Genomic DNA, 23,163 nt, shown 5'->3' with positions numbered 1-23,163 from the left:
ATTAGACCAGTTTATATTGTCAATATCTATTTATATGAATTGGAAGTATACACCCATAAATTTGATAACTTTTGTTTACCCTGGACTCAATAGGAGATGTAAACTTTGCTGGTGGCAATCTGATTAGCTATTTTAATATAAAAGCAAAATACTGCGGATGCTGGAAATCTGAAACAAAAACAAGAAATGCTGGATCACTCAGCAGGTCTGGCAGCATCTGTGGAAAGAGAAGCAGAGTTAACGTTTCGGGTCAGTGACCCTTCTTCGGAGTTCCGAAGAAGGGTCACTGACCCGAAACGTTAACTCTGCTTCTCTTTCCACAGATGCTGCCAGACCTGCTGAGTGAATCCAGCATTTCTTGTTTTTGTAGCTATTTTAATAAATTGATTGCAATATCCCATAAGCAGTCTACTCTACAAAATAAAAATATGTATAGCTGAGAAGGGGGGCCTGGCAGATCAAGTACTTCTGTGCAAGTTAAATTCTTTATTTGTTACTTGCTGACCTGATGCAATCAAATTTCCAAACTACCTGTTAAACATTCTACGCTCAACACTTCCCCTTTAAAAAAAAATGCAGAAAAACTACACATAGAAGACTGTAAGCCTAATGTCTAGGTGTGCCGAGAACACCAATGCACAGTCTAGATGTTAGTACAGTTCAATTGGTAGCGCTCTTGCCTCAGAATCAGACAGATATGGGTCCAAGCCTCACTTGAGGGGCTGAGTTTTCTTTTCCCGCCACCAGGAGGACCCACAAAACACTTATGTTGAACATTTTGACTTCCCACCCCCCCACAGTGCAAAGGTCACCCCTCGCCCCCCCACCACCAACACTAGAAATGCAGAGTTGACCCTATTTCCTCACCCCTCCCCCCACCACGCTAAAAATCCGAAGTCCCCCACCTTCTCCACTTCAGTGGCGGCAGCTTTCCCTGGACGGAAAAGTGAAGTCACGTGAGTGCCACCCGTCGCACAGAAGATCCCTGACAGCCTGTTAGATCACGGAGAATTGTAGGTAAAGGTATTCTTAAGGTTTATTTAACTGTTTAAAGTCAGGTCCCGTCACTGAGTGGCGGGGGGCCACCACGGAGCCTTGCCGCCGCCGGGAAGATCGGGCCCAGCAATCCCGGCATCGGGCTGCGTATGCAATCTTCCTGCCCCCGCCACGGAGCCCAACGTAGGTAGCTCAACAAAATTCAGCCTCAGGATTTGAGAACATAATCTAGCCTGACACTTCACTGTAGTATTGAGGTAGTGTTATATTGCTGGAGCCATTTTTCATTTTGTCATCTTTCAGATGAGACATTAAACAGAGGGCTACATCATGGGAACATAAAAAAGTTCTGGCACTGAAGGGAAGGAGTTCACCCAGTGTCCTGGCCAATATTCTGCCCTCAACCAGCAACACAAAAAAAAACTCATTTACTGTTCGTAGGATCTAGCTGAACACAAACTGGCTACTGCATTTGTTTATTTAACCGGCACTGCACTTTAAATGTAATTCATTGGATGCGAAGCACCGACGCAGAATCAGAGCAAGTTATTTTGCTATAAATTACCTTTTATATAGTTATTATGTTGATTGCACTTGCCACTTAGAAAGGGCACTGAAGTTAGAGCCTTTTATTAGTGCAAGAGGAGTGCATAAGAGCACGAAAATGGTGTGCTGTGTCATGCAGGCCCCCACCTGCCAAGAATGAGGCACATTAATTTCACCACATGAACACTGATTTTTTAACTGTCACTGGAATAAAGAAAGAACTTGCTTTTTAAAAAAAAGACCCTTAATTGGAAGACACTTGCATATTTACAGACAGTGTTTAAAAGGGACAAAAGACCATTTCCTGACACATTCAATCCACAATGGACTTTTGATTACCAGATGTTGAGGGTGGAGGAGCTCGCATTCCAGGTTAACTGCTAAGATGGCCAAATACATAAACAGGCGTGGTCAGACCAGTTTAGTCACATGGCTAACTGGCTGTTGGGAGTTTTTTGAATTTGAATTTGCCACCGAGCTTAAACTGACAGAAAAGCTCCTGACTCCTGGACTGAGAACATCTCCCTCCTGTATGCTGCTCATCTCTTTCTCACCAGCTTCAGAATCCATTGAAGACATATGAATCCCAAGAGGGAAAAGCCTCCTACAGTGAACAAGGTTCAAGAATACGGGGCCCCAACGAAAAGATCTACCTACACACAAGGACTACAGCGAGCTCGAAGCACAGTAACAAAAACCCCTCTTCAGAGATTGCCTCAAAGCTCTCTTTTTCTTCTGCTCTTTTCTGTCCCTATTTGTACTTGCATATCACGTATGCATGCTAGTGTGCAGCGCGGTGTGCATCCGAAGGCATTAACTGAACAAGAGTTTAAGTTTAAATAGATTTCTCTTTTCTTCTTTAAACCTAAGAAAGCCTGTTTGTGCTAATTTCTTTGCCTTATAATTGGAAAGCAGTGAATAAGGATTCACCAAGGGAAAGCTCAAAACAGTGTGTTTAAAAAACAAAAAACGTTGTTACAGTAAGACCAGGTGAAGGCTGAGAAAGACCCCTAGACATCTTTCTCACCTGGTCCTAACAGCTATTACAGTAGTTCTCTCTCCTCTACAACTCAATTGACAAGATTCTAAAAGTTCAGGGCACAAAGTAGAATTGATCATCCAAATATCAGTCAAATTAAAAAGGTCATATTTACTCCAAAAAAAACTGAGTAGCACAGCAGAGGAATACTTGTTCAAACCAAAATAAGTGAGGGAAAATGGATAAAAGATTTTTAGTAATGGAAACCACTGCATCAAATTCAAAGCGTGAGCTTTGTCACTATTTGCTCTTTAAAACAAAAGAAATTGATGTTATGAACAATTTTCCCAAATTTTTCATGATTTTTTATTTAAGCATCATTAGTCTGGACAAGCTGCTGAAAAGTGTGAGGAGTTTATGCATCCAGGAGCCATCGTTAACCTAGCCTGCTTTGCTGATGGTGTTAAGTGAAATGCACATAATTAATTCATCTCTCCTGGCTTGATGGAACTACGGAGACTCTACAGTGCCAATCTACTTTGCATCCATACTTCAAAGAAAAATAGTCAAGACAAAATGAACCCAAAGGACAATTAAAGTTAATAATTCTTTGACAGCTATTTTCAAAGGCATAATAATTTCATGACTGAGCTTTAGCCCAGAGTTCAAAAGAATTATATCTGAATCTGTAATTAGTCACTATTGATTATATGCAATTTAATGGTGGACTCCACTGTTGGTGTGGCTATTGGCTTATTAGAATGCTACAGGGTACATAAGCAAATGGCCAGAATCAATGCTAGACAACTGGATTTGTCAAGCTCAGTAAATTAACTCAACAGATCATCTGTTTTTAAAGTACACATATGGATAATTTTAATAAAGTTATATCACAGCTTCTGAAAACGCAAAGTTAAAGCAGTGCTCATGCAACCAAATCCTTACAAAAGCATGACCAGCTGCAAAAGACTTTCTATAGATACATAAACTAACAGAGCTGTTATATGCATCTATTTTACTGCTTATTTTGCAACATCATTTAAAGGACATAAAAATTTTATTTTAACACTTCATAATGGATTATAAATACTTGCACCAATATGGCTTGCTGCTCATGGATGAAAGACAATGATGTGACAACAGGTATCAATGAAAAACACAAATATTTTAAACCCACTGTCAGCAATCAAAGCATCAATAACTGATACTAAGACAACCAGACCGGATTAAGGACTTTTGAATAAACATTTCTACTTAGTGCAAAGGAGATAAATTATATTATTCCATTTCTGCAGTAATTTTACAGAAATTGTATAAAGCATGCATTAATTTTCACTAATATAAAGATGGAAGCACTGGCTGGTTATACATTTGAAAGCACTTCACAGTAGCTACTGCAGAAACTGCAACATTGAGGATTTTAAAGCCAGAGGTTTCATTTAAAAATATGCACATTGTATTTTATGAAGAGATGAAGAAGCATACTGTACCACCCGAGCGTATTCTTCTGGTTCCAACATGCAATGGGCTATGGCATGCATCAGATCACACTAACACAAACAGAAGACAGGAAAGACTATGAAAGATACAAAGACATGCAGAAAACAGTAAGCTTTTTTAAAATCCTCCTGCTAGCCCAAACTTAAAGCATTTGTATGATAAATGTGGTGGTGGGTTCAGCTTTGTAATGGACACAGATGGGTTGGGAGCGGGGAGAGAAATAGATTTTTATACCAATTCTCAGGTTTGGAGAATAACTGACCACTGCTTTAATGCATCATATTCACCAGATATGCTTACCATTTTTACTATTTTGTAAAAAAGACAGGTGTCAGATCAACTGCCTTTATTGAAATATTATACAAGAGGTTAAGCAGCAGTCCTGTGAACAAAGGCCACAGCAGACTGCTGGTATGGTCTTATTTTATATTTTACACTAACTACAGATTTTCAATAACATCTGGAATGGTGTTGTACTTTAATTTGGACTAATGATGAGGGTTTTTGACAGTTCCTAAGAGTTTCCTGCTAAAATAAAAATGTCATGTTCACAGCAAAAGATGATGGAAAGAAGACTGCTGAATAAGAGAACTTAAGCACATGCACATCCCACAATGAAACAACCTGATAACTAGCAATAGCATTCAATCCCTGTAGTCTGAAAACACACATGGCAAAGGATCTACTTAATATTCCAGTAGATTCACAATGCCTTCATTTGTAAATTCAATGTTCTCAGCTATCAGTTTGAAACTATATATATTAATCTTAGAAACTACATCCAACACATAAAATGTGCATTCCTGTAGTGTTAAATAATTGGAAAACAAGAACATTGTATTTCTCAAGCAATAATTTCTGAAAGCCCAATGGTGTTCTCTGGTGTCCTAATATTTTCAGCAATAAAAAACAAACCACCTTCTGATCAATGAAACGAATCTTAACAATGTAACATGAAGCCCATGCTGTGTAAGTGGCAAATGCAAATAGTTAAAGATAGGAAAATACATTAATGGCCTGGATTTTGCAGTAGAAGTAAAAGTGAGGCTAAGAGCTCTAACAATTCAACGGTGTGTCCAAGTTTAAAAAAAATTTCTACAAAATTCATAAGTTTTAAGTTCTTAAAATGGGTTCTCTAGAAATAAATGCAATTAGAGAGATGGTTCTCAAATAGATATCAAAAAATGTTTTCTTCTTTATTGCTGTTGTTACGTAAGAATTAGAAGAATGGAGAATGACTGAAGTAGAAATAAAAGGTTAGTAGCTCACTTACAGGCACCAGTTTCCAATACCATTTTGAAGGAGACTGCCCAAAAAGCAGGGAAAGGAGTTAGAAATCAAGCATCCAAAAAAAGGGCAAGGAACAAAGCTTGTTAGAGCATTACACAGATCACATACAAGTACAAAACACACCATTCTAGACAGTCTTAAGTCATAATATTAAACTCTTAACAGAATTATGTTCCTTTTATATAAAAAAATTAACTGGTTGACAACCATCACATTCAACTGACTTTGCTTAATTGTGCTATTTTGTTGCTCTCATATTTTTAAAAGAACATTTTTGGTGAGCCTAAGGGACAGTGGGGAGGGAAGGAAGAAGAAAAGGCAATGTTTGGAAGATCCAAAATAAAAGCAAAATACTGCAGATGCTGGAAATCTGAAATAAAAATAGGAAATTCTGGAAATACTCAGCAGGTCTGGCAGCATCTGTGGAGAGTTCTGATGACGTGTCACTGACCTGAAACGTTAACTCTGCTTCTGTCTCCGCAGATGCTGCCAGACCTGCTGAGTACTTCCAGCATTTCTTGTTTTTATTTTAGTTTGGAAGATCCAGTCTGATCTTAATGTACCACACAATTGGGGTATGTGGTGTCTTTAATTATATTAACTACAGACTTAATGTAACAGCTTATGGCGACCAAATTAGAGCGACACAATTAAAGAAAATCACAAGCAATGTGGAAAACGGCAAGAACAGCATTTGAGCCAAATGCTGAACTAAAACCCATCCACACCAAGGTATATTATTGACTGCTATATCAAATTTAGAGCAGCATTCTTTGCCAGAACTGTCATTTCCCTTTTGGTTGATGTTATCACTTAATTGTATAAACTCATTAATTCCTTGTGCAACCCATTAAACAATATTCAAAGACTTGAGCATATGGAAGTGCACTGAACAGAAGATATTTCATCAGTGTTAGCATGATTATATTCATCCATGTTGTACCTTTCTATATTAAGTGTGCATACTACCATGCTTGGAAATATACCAAAGGAGCAAAGGATGTTAAAGTCACACAAAGTGGAATGGTGCAGTATCATTTTCTCCACCCTCTATTCAAATGCTTCTAGTCTCTATTGTGCTGTTGTGGAGGGAAAATAAGAGGGAGAGCTACACCAAGTCACTCTAAAACCTCTCAGCAGCAAAGTTCACAGCAGCATTTGGCATTTTGGGTATTTCTCTCCCCTTTCAATTTAACAAATTGGTACATTCCTTAAGAAATATTCACAATCTTCCCAACTGTAGTGCTGCTTCAAATATATATCCAATAAGTCAATACAGTTTGAGAATACAATATTTCTTTTGATTTAGGAGAATTGCTGTTTTCACATATTGCAGATTTAGAGCAAAATAACAGAAAAAGCCCCTTAAAAAGAAACAAATGAAATTACAAAGTACAAATTACTGGAAAAAGGAAAGATGAAATGTGACAGCAATGTGCATTTTTCTCCAAAAAGAAACATTTCAAGATGTACCAAGTGCTGCTCAGGTTGCTGATCTCACCCAGAACAGGTGGTAATGCTACAAAGTGACCTCCTCATCCTGGGTAACTGGGGAAGGTGGAGTATGTCGTCATCCAAACCAACCCTTTTAGTTTGGAACAGACAAATTACATGACATGGTGTAAATCAGGTAGTCCAGAAGAAACAACAGAAAACAGGCTATGATATTTCAAGACAGGCGAAGGGTACCTGACTCATCATAACCTGCCTTTTCCATTCAATAATGCTACTGATCAACTGTGTATTTCCAGTATTTTGTTTGCTGTTTCAGATTTCAGGTTTTTTTTTTAATGTTGCTAGCTTTCCTTAATTAACACACATCTGTCCATGTGACTATTAATTATGTCCCGAATTATTTTTTCTAGAAGTTTCCCCACCACCGAAGTTAATCTGACTAGCCCGTAGTTGCTGGGCTTATCTTTATACCTTTTTTTGAACAAGGGTGCAATGTTTGCAATTCTCCGGTTCTCTGGTACTACCCCCGAGTCTAAGGAAGACTGAAAAATTATGCCAATGCCTCTGCAATTCCCACCCTCACTTCCCTCAGTATCCTTGAATGCATCTCATCCGGTCCTGATGCTTTATCCACTTTAAGTACAGATAGCCTATCCAATATATCCTCTTTATCAATTTTAAACCGCTCTAGTGTCTGAAATACCTCCTCTTTCACCATTCCTGGGTTGCATCTTCTTCTTTGGTAAAGACAGATGCAAAGTATTCATTTAATACCTCAGCTATGCCCTCTGCCTTCATGTGTAAATCCCCGTTAAGGTCCCTAATTGGCCCCACTCCTCGTTTTACCACCCTTTTACTATTTATAGGTCTATTGAAAACTTTGGGATTTCCTTTAATGTTAGCTGCAATGTCAAGTTAAAAGAAAAAGAACAGAGTTCCAATTGTATTGAAGGAAACTAATGGTAACTACAAAGAACTCAGTATTTATTAAATCTGCTAACTGTGCAAGTTCAGGGTTAAACCCAAGTGACTGTGTGTTGAAGACTTCATCTACATGGCTTTAACAGAAAAACGCATTATATACACTTTTTAAACTGATCGAAGTATCTTGTTTTTATTGAACACTAAATGCTACATAGAGTAATATATATCACTCAACAAGTGTATGAAGCAGCCACTTGCTTGACTATCACATCCTTTAATACATTACCAAGTAAATTCGAAGATGCATTTAGTAGCCTAAACAAGCAGCAGTACATATCTGGTCAATAAATAACGATCTATGATATTGAAAAACCTGATAAACCCATTAGACTTACCTTTTGGTGACTTGGACTCTCTACAATTTGCTGTTTAAGTTTAAGTTCCTTTTCTGTAATCTCTCTCATTTTTAAGTTCACCTGAAATGTCAAAAAGACAGCAGAGTTTCACCTTAAAAGTGGGAAAAGATAGGTGTAGATAGACAAGATATGGAGGATGGGAACGGTGAAAAGATATTTCTAATATACAAACCCAGAGTCGGCTAGAGGTGAAATTAAAACATTTTTAAAACTGAGAAAATGTATTTTCAGTTTTATTGCCCAGCATGCAATATTGGGCAAGCATTTTTGTTAATGTATCTTGTACATAAAAATCCAAACAACAAATCTTTGGACTTTGCTCAGAAAAAAATGCAGTCTAATTATTCACAAAAAGGTTACTATGAAGTATAATTGAGATTACATGTGAGAATGGAAAGAGAAGACATTTAAACACGTTTGTAAAATAATGCATCTGAATAAAAGTACAAGGCTCAATTGGTAGCACTCTTGCCTGAGTTAAGAGGTTGTGGATTCAGCTTCCATCCCACAGACTTGAGCACAAATATCGAGGCTGACAAAACAGTGCAGTACTGAGGCAATACTGCACTGTCGGGGACACCACCTTTTGGATGAGACATTAAACTGAGATGCCGTCTGCTCTCTCAGGTTGACGTATAAGATCCCGTGACATTGTTTTGAAGAGCAGGGGAGTTATCCCCAGTGTCCTGGCCAATATTTATCCTTCAATCAATATTACTAAAACAGATTATCTGGTCATTATCAAACTGCTGTTTGTGGGACCTTGCTGTGTTCAAAATTGGCTACACATTTCCTACATCGCGACTCCAGATACTGAAGCAGTCAGTGTAGAAATGCAGCAAGACCTGGACAATATCGAGGCTTGGGCTGATAAGGGAGAAGTAACATTCGTGCCACACAAGTGCCAGGCAATGACCATCTCCAACAAGAGAGAATCTAACCATCTCCCCTCAACATTCAATAGCATTACGATCACTGAATCCCCCACTATCAACATCTTGGGGGTTACCATTGACCAGAAATTGAACTGGACCAGCCATATAAGTACTGTGGCTACAAGAGGAGGTCAGAGGCTGGGAAGTCTGCGGCGAGTAACTCACTTAACGCCCCAGAGCCTATCTGCCATCTACAAGGCACAAGTCAGGAGTGTGATGGAATACTCTCCACTTGCCTGGATGAGTGCAGCTCCAACACTCAAGAAGCTCAACACCATCAAGGACAAAGCAGCCCACTTGATTGGCTCCCCATTCACCACCTTCAACATTCACTCCCTCCACCGCCGATGCAATGTAGCAGCAGTGTGTACCATCTACAAAATGCATTGCAGCAACTCACCAAGGCTCCTTCGACAGCACCTTCCAAACCTGTGACCTCTATTACCTAGAAGGACAAGGGCAGCAAATGTGTGGGAACACCACCCACCTGCAAGATCCCCTCCAAGTAGAGGCCTGCTCAAGTCGGCAAAAAAGAACCCGACCCGAACCTGACCACACCACAGCGTACCTGACCAGAGTCCCTCCGATTCTGCCCCGAGCCAGACCCGACCCGAACCCGCCCCGACCATCCCTTTACTTACCTTCCGACTGGGAAGCTGCAGGAAGCTGCAGCGCATGCGTGATGACAACATAGTAATGTCATCCGCTCACTGCGCAGACACAGTTATGTCCCGGACTCGCAGCTCAGGTAAGTTACTTAATTTCAATACTTACCAGCACTTACCGTGTGTCGGCCCGACCCAACTCGACCTGGACTCAACCCGAGCCCAAAGGCCAGACCCGGAAGATGGGCCTGACCCGACACGTCATCGGGTCCCGTCGGGTAGCAGGCCTCTACCTCCAAGCCATACAACATCCTGACTTGGAACTATATTGCCATTGCTTCACTGTCGATGGGTCAAAATCCTGGAACTCCCTTCATAACACTATGGGTGTACCTACACCACATGGACTGCAGTGGTTCAAGAAGGCAGCTCACCACCACCTTCTCATGGGCAATTAGGGATGGGCAATAAATGCTGGCCTAGCCAGCGACGCTCACATCCCATGAAATAATTTTTTAAAAAGTAATTCTAACAGATGGCTGGATCAAGTATTAACCTCCCAAATTAATTCTTACAAATCATAAGAGCATTGCAATCAGAAAATCAACTATTCCCGGTTTAATGAAGAAATCAAGTGGCATTCACCAAAAAGTATTTCATGTGTTGCGTCCTCTAATGCCATCATGCATTTTTATCACTGCAGTTTTATTTAGTCAGCTGATGAACAATCTGACCTTTTGCCAATTTAGGTAACTGGCTGAATGTTTACTGGACCAATGATCTCCCGTGATTAGTCACTGTTGCTACTGGTGCTGAGCAATGCAAAAGGTAACTATTCAATGTTGCTAAGCAAATGTCAGAGTAACTACACCTTTACATAGCACAGTAACACAATAATAATAATAATATTAAATGCATGGAAAAATCTGCACTTTTGATAGCTCCTAATTTAGAAATTAAATGAAATTAATGTACCTTTCCATATATTTAATATTAGAAAATTTAAAAAACTGCATTTGCTCCAGTGTTTGAACGTCTCCCTTGTGTCTTGGTCTCCAGAACTGGACAAAGTGCTCTAGGTGTGGTCAGACCCGAGTGCTGAACAGTTTGATCGTAACTTTTTCTGACTTTTATTCTCTTGTTTTGACTGGAGTTCAAATTTCTCGTGCCTTTTAATTTCCAATTTTTTCTTCCTTTTTATTTCAGATTGACAGCATGTGTGTTTTGTTTAACACCTTTAGGAAAAGAGAAGTAAACTATCTTGCATTTATATAGCACCTTACAAAGTAGCTAATTCAGTACTCTTGAAGTGTAGTCACTGTTGTAATGTGAGAAAGGTGATAGCTAACTTGTATGCATCAAAGTCCCGCAAACAGTTTAACAGTATAAGAAATAAGAGGAGTAGGCCATATGGCCCATCGAGCAGGCTCCATCATTCAGTAAGATCATGGTTGATCCGACCACCTCAATTTCACTTTCTTGCCTGATCCCGATAGCGCCCAAAAACCTATCGCTCTCAGCCCCTTGCAGTACAATATTCCAAAGATTCCCAGACCTCAGTCGAAATTTCTCCTCTTCTCAGTGCCACATGGCCAACCCCTTAACTTGAGACTATGACCCTCAGTTCTAGACTTTCCAGCCAGGGCAAACAGCCTCTCAGCATCTACTGTCAAGCCCTCTAAGAATCTTACACATTCCAGACTGTATACAAGATAAATGGCCAGATCATGTTTTAACTAAACGAGAACAGAAAATGCTGGAAATACTCAGCAGTTCAAGCAGTATCCACAGAGAAAACAAATGCATTAATGTTTGAGTTGTGGACCCTTCATTAGAATTGCACATAAACAGTATTAAAACAGGAACAGAACAATAAAGGCAAAAAAAAAGCAGAAGCACAAGCAAAGTGCTTCAGTGGAAATCTGGTGATGGTTAAGTGGCAGGAATGCTATTAGCATACAATAATAGAAGGCATGAGAGAAATCAAAGAAGTTAAAGATATTAAAGGGACACATCGAACATGTGAAAAGTTTAGGAGTTGGATAATAAGACAGGTAGAAATGGAAGCACAAAAAACTGGCAGAATGCAACAGATTCCAGCCTCGCAGAATACTGTGTTGGCAATCTTCTTTCCCCTAACACTGCTCCCCTCCACTCCTTTCCAAGTTCCTGGAATAGTTGGTGTCAGGACCAAGAACAAAGAAAAGGGATTAGGTCTTTCTAAGGGAGTATCAGGAGTTAGGAGCTAGATTACTAGATTTCCAGATTACTATCCAACCTCTTACTAATCAACATAGGGAGAAACAGATCAGGAAAGTAAATGCGTAGCTGAAAGTATGGTATGGGAAGGTGGGGTTCCAGTTCATGGAACAGTGACATCAGAACTGGGAATGAAAGGAGCATTACCCCTGGGATGGTCTGCACGTGAACCGGGCTGAGACCAACGTCATAGTGGAAAAGATAAATGGAAATACAGAAAGGATTTAAAACTGAGGGGAAGGAGTATTCAGATAGGATACAACAGTAACCTGAAGGAAAGAAAAAGGGATTAGAGCAAAGTTGAAAGCACCATAAGAGGTAAAAGGTATTTTAGGGAACAGAAAAGGTTATTGGAACAAATATAGAACACCTGATTAAAAAGACACATTGTACAGCGAGCTCGCCACTGGTATCAGACCCACCGGCCGTCCATGTCTCCGTTATAAAGACGTCTGCAAACGCGACATGAAATCGTGTGACATTGATCACAAGTCGTGGGAGTCAGTTGCCAGCATTCGCCAGAGCTGGCGGGCAGCCATAAAGACAGGGCTAAATTGTGGCGAGTCGAAGAGACTTAGTAGTTGGCAGGAAAAAAGACAGAGGCGCAAGGGGAGAGCCAACTGTGCAACAGCCCCAACAAACAAATTTCTCTGCAGCACCTGTGGAAGAGCCTGTCACTCCAGAATTGGCCTTTATAGCCACTCCAGGCGCTGCTTCACAAACCACTGACCACCTCCAGGCGCGTATCCATTGTCTCTCGAGATAAGGAGGCCCAAAAAGAAAAAAAAAAAAAGGATTAAAAAAGTAATGAAAAATAAAGCACATCAAATTGCCAGTCTAGCACTACACATCGCATCAATAATAAATTAAGGGGCACTAGAGGCAATAATTATTGAAGAAATTAGTGTTAGGCAGATGATAGAAACATGGCTGCAGATGGGACACAATTGCCAGTTAAATGTTGCAGGCTAAAATGTATTTGGAAATGAGAGAAGGAAAGAGTGGTGGGGTAGCTGTATTAATCAGAAATAATATAATGGCAATCGCAAGAAATGTTATAACAACTGAAGAAAAGGACAGGTACAGAATCCATATGGATTGAGACAAAGGATAGGAAGGAATTGGTCATACTTCCAGGGGGTATATTACAAACCATCAAACAGTGGAAAAGAAGTGGAAAGTGAAATACGTAGCCAAATATATGAAAGGAGTAAAAAATGCAATCACAGCCATGAGGGATTTTAGTTTAGTTTAGTTTAGAGATACAGCACTGAAACAGGCCCTTCAGCCCACCGAGTCTGTGCCGACCATCAACCACCCATTTATACTAATCCTACACTAATTCCATATTCCTACCACATCCCCACCTGTCCCTATATTTCCCTACCACCTACCTATACTAGGGGCAATTTATAATGGCCAATTAACCTATCACCCTGCAAGTCTTTGGCATGTGGGAGGAAACCGGAGCACCCGGAGGAAACCCACGCAGACACAGGGAGAAATTGCAAACTCCACACAGGCAGTACCCAGAATTGAGCCCGGGTCGCTGGAGCTGTGAGGCTGCGGTGCTAACCACTGCGCCACTGGGCTGCCCTTCAAAATTCTATTTTCTACCAAATAAACTGGCAGGGAGAAGTAGTAAAATGGGAGAAAGATAATTTTTTTTCTAGAAGAGTATGCACAAGACTCCTTCCTGTCCCAATATCCAAGAAGCCCAAAGGAAGAAATGCCGCAAGATCTTGTAATAGGAAATGAACTGGAGCAAATAAGAGAAATATGCATGGCAGCAGTAATTACATTATAATAAGATTTAAGATAATGATAGGACAAAAATCAGATTAGAAAGCCAATTAACAGGAAATGAGGATAGAAGATAAAACTAGAGAAAAATATTGACAGAAAAATATAGAATAACCGTAGGCAAAATTTGAAGGAGTTAAGGAGAAATATATTCTACTAAAAAAACAAACTAGCAGAAAGTCAACCTTACTGAATGCTTTAAAGAAACAACAGGAAAAGAAAGAGTAGACAAGGAAAATGCAGTGGATGTAAATGCATGACCTTCCAGAAAGCATTTGATAAGCTGCCACAAAAGTCTTTTGATGAAGGTCAGGGCATGTAGAGTCAGCAGCTAGTATCAGAATGGATTGAAAGAGGACTACAATATAGAAACTCGAGGGTAGGAGTAAGGGGAGTTTGTCCAATCAGCAAAAAATGGGAAGTGGATCAATGTTGTCCACCATGTACATAAATGATCTGGAGTCAGAAATTGGAGGTATGGTATTGAAAATTGTAGATATCAAATTTTGGGGTACAGCTAACAAATACAGGAAGACACAAGTAAACTTGCAAAGTGGGCAGAAATATGGCTAATGAAATTTAATATGCTGTCTAACCTATGTGTTTTTCAGTATATTCTGTTTTTGTTTCCAATTTCCAGCGTCTGCAATTTTTATCTACTTGTTTAAGTGGTGGTGGTTAAGGGATAAATATTGACCAGGACACCAGGAGAACCTAAGGTGACACAGAGGGCCTCAGCTTAATGCCTCAGCCAAAGGATGGCACCACCAACAATGTGAACTCCGTCGGGACTGCAGTAAAGCAACAACTTCGATTATGTGCTGAAGGCTCTGGAGTGGCACTTAAGTACACACACGGTGGCTAGAGTGCTGCCACTGAATCAAGTTTAATTGGCTGGGACTGAACATGGCGGGGGGGAAACACAAGGTATCTATGCAAGCATTTACACACTTACCTTATTTATCCAGAACACCATGGCATCTTCCAGATCATACGGTAATTCCTTTGAGGCACTAAATGTGGAGAAACGCTTCACAGAGGCCACTACTTTTTCAATGCTGATCATCTCTACAGTATAGGCCATCATTAGTGCATCAATCAAAGCCATGTGGGCACTCTGTAGAAGCAGAAACAACAGAATAGAAAATTATTTTTGTAAAGCCACTAGCTTTTGTGCGTCATTAACAACACAAATGGTACAGTTTAGTTTTTACTTCTCTTTAAATGTTAAAGTACAGCTTCAAGTATCTAAAAACTTCATTGTTCAAATTCAGCACATTCTTCTGAAGAAGGCAGATTCCAATACCAGTGACCTCAACCAAATTCCCCTATTTAAACTCCTAAACATTACCAGGTCACATCATTCAAGTCAACAGCTGTAAGCTCTGAATTCTTCACAACAATGGTTACAAATTGCAAAACTGAGCTTAAAACAAGCATGATTGGTACCTCATTACAGCCTTGGTTCAAACATGGACAAAAGAGCTGAATTCCAGAGGACAGCGCTTAACATCAAGGTAGCATTTGACTGAGTATGGCATCAAGGAGCCCTAGCAAAACTGGAGTCAATGGAAATCAGGGGGAAAACTCTCCACTGGTTGGAGTCATACCTAGCACAAAAGGAAGATGGTTGTGGTTGTTGGTCAATCATCTCAGCTCCAGAACATCACTGCAGGAGTTCCTCAGGGTGGAGTCCTAGGCCCAACCACCTTCAGCTGCTTCATTCAATCTTCCTTCAATCATAAGGTCATAAGTGGGAATGTTCGCTGATGATTGCACAATGTTCAGCACCATTCGTGACTCCTCAGACACTAAAGCAGTCCTTGTATAAATACAGCAAGACCTGGACAATATCCAGGCTTGGGCTGATAAGTGGCAAGTAATATTCATGCCACACAAGTGTCAGGCAATGACTATCTCAAACAAGAGAGAATCTAACCATCTCCCCTTGACATTCAATGGATTGGCTGGATCCCCCACTATCAACATCCGGGGGGGTTACCATTGACCAGAAACTGAACTGGAGTAGCCATATAAATATCATGACGACAAGAGCAGGTCAGAGGTTTGGAATCCTGCATGGAGTAACTCACCTCCTGACTCCCCAAAGCCTGTCCGCCATCTACAAGGCACAAGTCAGGAGTTTGATGGAATACTCTCCACTTGCCTGGATGGGTGCAGCTCCAACAACACTCAAGAAGCTCGACACCATCCAGGACAAAGCAGCCCATTTGATTGTTTGTGGATGGGGTGCCGTTCACTCCCTCCACCACAGATGCACAGTGGCAGCAGTGTGTACCATCTACAAGAAGCATTGCAGCAACGCACCAAGGCTCCTTCAACAGCACCTTCCAAACCCATGACCTCTACCACCTAGAAGGACAAGGGCAGCAGTTGCATGGAAACATCACCACCTGCAAGTTCCCCTCCAAGCCACATACCATCCTGACTTGGAACTATATCACCTTTCCTTCACTGTCACTGGGTCAAAATCCTGGTACTCCCTCCCTAACAGCACTGTGTGTGTACCTACCCCACATGGACTGCAGTGGTTCAAGAAGGCGGCTTACCACCACCTTCTTAAGGGCAATTAGGGATGGCCAATAAATGCTGTCCTAGCCAGCGATGCCCATATCCCATGAATGAATAAAAAATAAATGTTGGAAATACACAATACGTCCTTCAACAAGAGAAAAGTCAGGCTGGTGATTCAGATCCTTTGTTAGAACTGTAAAAAAAACCATACACAAGCATTTTAGTAGAATTGAAAAAGTGGAGGAAATAAATGTCTGATGCAGCATGCTTCACATGCTCTCTACTTTTACTGTCTTTTCATTGCCTCAATGAAGGAACCTTTAAATATCATCCAACAGTTATCTGCTTTTCTATTAAGGAATTTGCAGATCACACAACCATTAATGAGTGCAGTATCTGTGATTTTGTTCCCCTCCTCTGCACTTCTCCTCTCCCCAACCATAGTAAAATATTTGCACATTTTTCAGTTCCAGTTTTGATGAAATGTTAACCTGCCTCTTCTGATGGCCTGTTGCATATTTCCAGCATTTTCTACTTTTGTTTCAAATTTCCAGCTCACACTGTTTTCACTCATTTCTGTTTGCAACATTAATTTATTCTTGGGTTTGCATGTTTTTTTGATTCTGTATCCAACATTTCATATGGATGGTATTATCAATTACGCGTGAAAGATACAATGCAATAAGCATTTGGTAGTTACATCAGTGCTTCATACGCTCGGACCGTGGCACTGACACGGAACACAAAAGTCCGAGTGTATCAAGCCTGTGTCCTCAGTACCTTGCTCTATGGCAGCGAGGCCTGGACAACGTATGTCAGCCAAGAGCGACGTCTCAATTCATTCCATCTTCGCTGCCTCCGGAGAATACTTGGCATCAGGTGGCAGGACCGTATTTCCAACACACAAGTCCTCGAGGCGGCCAACATCCCCAGCTTATACACACTACTGAGTCAGCGGCGCTTGAGATGGCTTGGCCATGTGAGCCGCATGGAAGATGGCAGGATCCCCAAAGACACATTGTACAGCGAGCTCGCCACTGGTATCAGACCCACCGGCCGTCCATGTCTCCGCTTTAAAGACGTCTGAAAACGCGACAGGAAGTCCTGTGATATTGATCACAAGTCGTGGGAGTCAGTTGCCAGCGTTCGCCAGAGTTGGCGGACAGCCATAAAGGCGGGGCTAAAGTGTGGCGAGTCGAAGAGACTTAGCAGTTGGCAGGAAAAAAGACAGAAGTGCAAGGGGAGAGCCAACTGTGTAACAGCCCCGACAAACAAATTTTTCTGCAGCACCTGTGGAAGAGCCTGTCACTCTAGAATTGGCCTTTATAGCCACTCCAGGCGCTGCTCCACACATCACTGACCACCTCCAGGCGCTTATCCATTGTCTCTCGAGATAAGGAGGCCAAAGAAGAAGTTACATCATTACAAACAACTCAGATTTAGTTTACAGCAATCTGAAAGCAATAACATAATAAAAACTTTACAATAAGGGCAATGAACAGCATGAGATTACTCGTGGGAAGAGAGTAAAGCAGTTATATGACCTCAATTAGTACCACCAAATTACAGATATGTGCCAAATGCACCGCTCTACCAAAACTCTGCACTAGCTTTTGCAACATTAACACGCCCCAAGGAAATGCTAATACACTGCAGGATTGAAACATATGAAAGGCTTGTTCATTATTTGTGGCTTCTCATTCCTATCTCCTGCTCATTACGTTGATGAACTGCAAGGGAAAGAATACTGCCATCAATATAAGCTTTTGATAATTGTGTAAGTGTTGTAGAGCATCCTGAATTAGATCATTTACTTCAATGCCGGAACATAATTACTGAAGTTGAACAGAGGCCACTCTGTATAAAATTCTCAGTTCCTTAAATCCTTACTTTCACAATTCATCTTGTCAGCGTACAATAGAAGACTTTCTGCATCAGCCAAGTACCTTCAACTTAAGAGGCAGAGAGGCGTTCTAAATGTCAATGTTATTATTTGCAAGGGCAGCACAAACATTCGTGACATGCAACTGGCTTGGGGAAGAGAATTGAAAACAGTAGCATTAAAGGATATATGTACAACTGTTAAAATCGCACTAGAGATTTCATTTTCTTAAGATTACTGCCTAGGACACACTGACAGAAATAAAGCAAATCATAAACCACTTGTAAGTATCCCCAATAGATATCAGAAAAACTGGTCCCTATTCCAACATAGTTAATTTCAAACCCAAAAAAGTACAAATAGCATGGTGAAACTGTAGGTGATTTTGCATTATTGTAGTGCCGTCATCACTGACCATGCAAGTCTCTCACAATTGGCAGCACGAGCAAATATAAGCTTGTGGGCATTCATGCTGCTGACAGCAGTGGGAAGCTATTTCTTTCCCTGGTCTCTCACTATCCACCCAGCTCCCTAAACTAACAAGCTGGTTCAGCGTACAAGTATTCTTGTATCATGATGCAAAATAACACAACAGAAAATAGTATTGTGACAGAAGCATGCTGATGCATTGGACTGGTGAAACATTAGTGCACCTTTTGAACATGCACAGCACTGGAAATCTCACGATGTCAACACAAGAATCACAGGCATACAGAGAACAGCAGGTTTTCGTCTCGACTATTTTACAAGGGAGCTGGCAACAGTATACTTCGAGAACTCAACAGTAGCATATTTAGCTCCCTGCCCTAAACCTGAAGCAGAGTGAGCAACAAGAGAAATAAAGGACACGCTCAAATATGACCACAAACTAGTTAGTGTCAGTGTCGACAGCCGAGAAAATCTCCCAACTCATCATACAAGCAGTGGTATCAGGTGGTATGAACATTAGTCTGTGGATCTGTTGAAGGAAAAATGTTAACAGAAATATGAACAGCAACAGCCTGTGACCCACAAAAGACTGCTTTAGTCTGTGCAACATGCAGGAGAGGTTTCCTCTCAAAATGGCCTCAATAGTCAGCAGCATACATAGCAAGACCAATTCTCTTTCCAAAAAGAGTGCTCAACTTTAAGTACAAAGGACTACCCAGGACATATTTAAAATATTCACTGCTTCATTCCATTCAGTGACAAATGTCACCCATCCCCCCAAAAAATATTTTCTGATATTTTAAACCAAGATGGTAGTGCAATTAAAACATTTATGCCAAAAATCTTCAGAATAGTGATGATATATTATTGTGAACAGGACAGTTGTTTCTATGCTATGCATTATTTTGATTTTGCCCACATGCCTGGCAGGAAGTTAATTTAATAATTCATGAAATGAGAAAATTGCTCAGAAATACTAGATAATGACCGGTATAAACTAAAATAAAACTCAAAGGTTTATGGAAAAAGCAAAATTTCTCTCACTCACCATTTTGATTGGAGACTGTGTGAGGTCCGATTCTGAAACTGGTACATCATCGCTCTCCATGACATAAATCCCTTTGCGAGACAATGCCTGAATGACAGGCTGGTGACCCTGCAATGCAGCCACCTGATCCCCTTTCAAAATTAGGCTGCAGACATGACAATAGAGTTCACTTGACAGCAGCAGCTTGATGACGGGTGGTTTAATGTGCTCCTGTTCATACTGGTCTGTGTAGAAAGCATCCCTTAAATCCTCAGGGATATTATCTGCAATGAAGTGCAAAAGAGATTAGGAGAATCTACACACATGTACAGCAGAAAATCATATTCACAGTTACCATAAGATAAATTTGCCATTTCAGTCCCAAGTATAGATTTCTACTGAAACAGTCAGTTCAGAGTCTTATTCCTTGGGCGTGACAGACTGAAATCTGTATATTAAAACAGGCATAATCATTCCAGAGCATTCGGTTTTAAGGAATTTACTGATGCTCATAGTTCTAAATTAGCCTAAATGCACAAAACATTTAGTCAATATATATCATATCAGCAGAGACCTGCAAAACATTTGCTGTGAAATTAGTATCTTTATTGCAACGGTACTTCTTTAAACCTCCATCCCATGCAATTCAATCCTTCCCATGCCAGCCCTCTCATACCATACCCAGCCCATTCCTTTCATCCCCATCATTCCCATTCTATCCCATACCCCCACCCGCCTTCCCATGCCGTTTACTCCTATTCGCCCCCAAACCTCCAGCCAGGGTAACTTGGTTGTTAGGTTCCCCTTACCTTCCGAACAGCAAAACATTTAAAGGGAAATTAGTATCCTTATTGCAACAGTACTTCTTTAAATCCCCATCCCATGCCATTCCATCCTTCCCATGCCATAACCATCCCATTCCTTTCAGCCCCATCATCGCCCTTCCATCCATATCCCATCCACAGCCGCCATTCCATCGCTCCCACGCATTTCTCTCCCTCCCATGCTGCCACACCACCCCCCAAATCCCTCAAGCCAAGGTAACTTCATTGTTGGGCTTTCCTTACCTTCCATTGTTCTCCCTCTCTAATAACTCCCCATCCCACCCCACTGCTGCCGCTTGCAACCACTGGCAGCCGCATGTCCCACACGCGCTCCAGTCAACACCACATTGAAGTAATGCCCTAAAGCAACAACCATGAAAAGTAAGGCTCTTTTTTTTGAGGAGCGGTGTCAAAGAACATGTGGACAGACACTCTCACTTTCTGATCTCTTGGCCTACATTCATCGAAAGAAGTTGAAATATCTCCCATCTGCGGGGAGGGGTAGGAAAGGGGCAGGGAGCAGGGGGGGGGGGGGGGGGGATGTGACCCACAAATTAATACAATGCGTGCCTCACACACACTAGCCTTCCGCACGCCCCACATGCCTCCATATGCGCCAGGCTCCACCAACCACATCAACCCACTGACAAATCAGAAAAGTGCTGACAGACAAAAACTGCATATTATTGTATCAATACCATAAAAGGGTCCATCAGAAAAATTTAATTATTTAAGTCAAGGATACAGGCTAAGACATACTATGTAAAGTAGCAAAAAGCACCGAATCTCATTTCTATGCATTTTAAAGCAAATATATTCAAAATTGCCCTACAAAGACCTGAGGAAATCTAAAGATGAGACACAGCTAATTTGGGACTTTAAGAACATAGTTAATAACTTCCATTTACACAGTACCTTTCGCATAACAAAACATCTCACAACACTTAAATACGTGCCAAAAGTAGGAGTAAAGTTTTAGAAGTTCAGTATGGAGGGGAATGGTGGCTGGAGGTTCTTCGAACAACCATGGAGTGGAAACACAATAGGTCAGAAAGTGCCTGCTGGGATGTAGAGCTCAAGAATAAAGCAAAGAAAAAGTAAAGTGAATATATGAAAATGAGGAAGGGATTTGATAAGTGCATACCTTCCTTAGGCAGTCTCTCGGGATAGAGGATGACTTGCCTCCATTCCGGTTCAATGGGTTCGGAGATAGCTGATAAGTCCGTGTGATTTGCAGGCTCTGCTATGAGGGGGTAGGTGATGTTTGAAGGATAGCTGGAGGTTTTTGAGTTTCCTCTGATGCCTCAACTTTGCCTCCGCATGTTCACAACAAAGTCCCTCGAGGTGCATGATACTATCCCGAATAGCTTTCTCTATCTAGGACAGTCATGAACCAGGGACTCCAAAGTCGACGGGGATGTCTGATCTCTTTAGGGATGCTTTCAGGGCATCTCTAAAGCATTTCCGCTGTCCTCTTGGGAGTCTCCTGCTGTGAACAAGTTCTGAGTAGAAGGTGCAACATAAAACCTGGGACATCAAAAACAAACGGTGGATACAAAGAGCGCGCGAGATCCAGCAACTTGTGGACACCAATGACATGCTCAGTTTCTTCAGCTCTGTCAAGGCGATCTATGGCTCAATGAGCCATCCCACTGAGAGCCGAGCATGGAGGAGAACATATCAAGGACAGGGAGGCAGTCAGTGCTTGCTGGAGGGAACATCTCGAAGAACTCCTCAAGCGAGACTCTGTCTTCAACCTGAATGTCCTCAATTCAATCTCTCAACATCCCGTCCGGCTCAGTCTCGGTGCTACTCCAGTTCAGAGCGAGATCAAAAAAGCCATTCAACAGCTGAACATCAACTACGACGACACCTCCGGAGCAGACGGAATCCCTGCCAAAATCCTGTAACATGGTTGAGATACACTTCTGGCACGACTGTACAACCTCGTATCCCTCATCTGGGATGAGGAGTGCTTGCCAGGGAACTTCAGGAACACTGATTGTGGCTGTATTCAAGAAGGGAGACAAGACCAATTGTGGCAACTACAGAAGAATCTCCCTGCTGTCTGCCACAGGGAAGATCATTGCAAGGATCCTCCTCAATCACCTCCTCCCAGTGGCTGATGAGCTCCTTTCGAGTCGCAGTGTGGTTTTTGCCCATCGAGAGGCACCACAGACATGATCTTCACTGCGTGGCAAATCCAAGTGCATAAACTGTAGTAACGGAAGCCAACAGAGTTCAGAGAGCACAGGAACATATGTGCACAATTTAGTATGAAATAGGATACAAGCAGCAGAGATTTGGATCAGTGGGAGATCACATAGGGTGTAGAAGAAAGCTGAAGAAATCGTTGAGAAATCAGGCTTGGAGGTGCAGGTTAGAGAGGAGGTAGAAATGAAGCCAGACAATACTCAAGAGGAAACTAAGTGGTGTGCTAACAGACTGAATGTAGGATTTAAAACTCAGCTCAAGGCTATTACATTCTCAGGCTCATCCTTTTGACTGCAGCCTGCAAGGGAGGTGGGATCAGCAACTAAGGTGTAAAGTTGTCAACAGAAACTGAATAGGATGTTTTCAGCCTTAAGAAAAATTCTAACTTATTGAGGAATTGATATTGGACAGGTAGCCACACCACAACGACAGGCATGAAGTCAAAGAGATGGAAAGCTGGTCGTCATTGGCATACATTAACCCATGTTTGTGGATATTGTTTTCAAAGAGTAACATGAAAAATAAAAGGAAATAATACAAGGCA

The 23,163-nt window shown here is 41.3% G+C and overlaps 1 protein-coding gene across 5 annotated transcripts in view; it reads right to left on the bottom strand.

Annotated features, from left to right (window-relative positions):
• Positions 1-23,163, bottom strand: part of camsap1b (calmodulin regulated spectrin-associated protein 1b) — a 96,665-nt gene that overhangs the window by 32,037 nt on the left and 41,465 nt on the right. For 2 of the 5 annotated variants that reach the window (XM_068012224.1, XM_068012225.1), the window contains exons 2-6: positions 19,603-19,865; positions 14,664-14,825; positions 8,086-8,166; positions 5,295-5,327; positions 4,012-4,071 (exon numbers count right to left, since the gene is read on the bottom strand). In XM_068012224.1, the coding sequence (XP_067868325.1) occupies positions 4,012-4,071; positions 5,295-5,327; positions 8,086-8,166; positions 14,664-14,825; positions 19,603-19,865 (599 nt within the window). Of the gene's footprint in view, positions 1-1,561; positions 1,853-4,011; positions 4,072-5,294; positions 5,328-8,085; positions 8,167-14,663; positions 14,826-19,602; positions 19,866-23,163 lie in introns of those variants that run through there. The other 3 variants (XM_068012226.1, XM_068012227.1, XM_068012228.1) reach the window with 3 other exon arrangements.

The sequence above is a fragment of the Heterodontus francisci genome, chromosome 32, assembly GCF_036365525.1.
Source record: "Heterodontus francisci isolate sHetFra1 chromosome 32, sHetFra1.hap1, whole genome shotgun sequence".
NCBI lineage: Eukaryota > Metazoa > Chordata > Chondrichthyes > Heterodontiformes > Heterodontidae > Heterodontus > Heterodontus francisci.
Note: the sequence above shows the minus strand (reverse complement) of the source record. Positions and strands in the feature narration are given on the sequence as shown.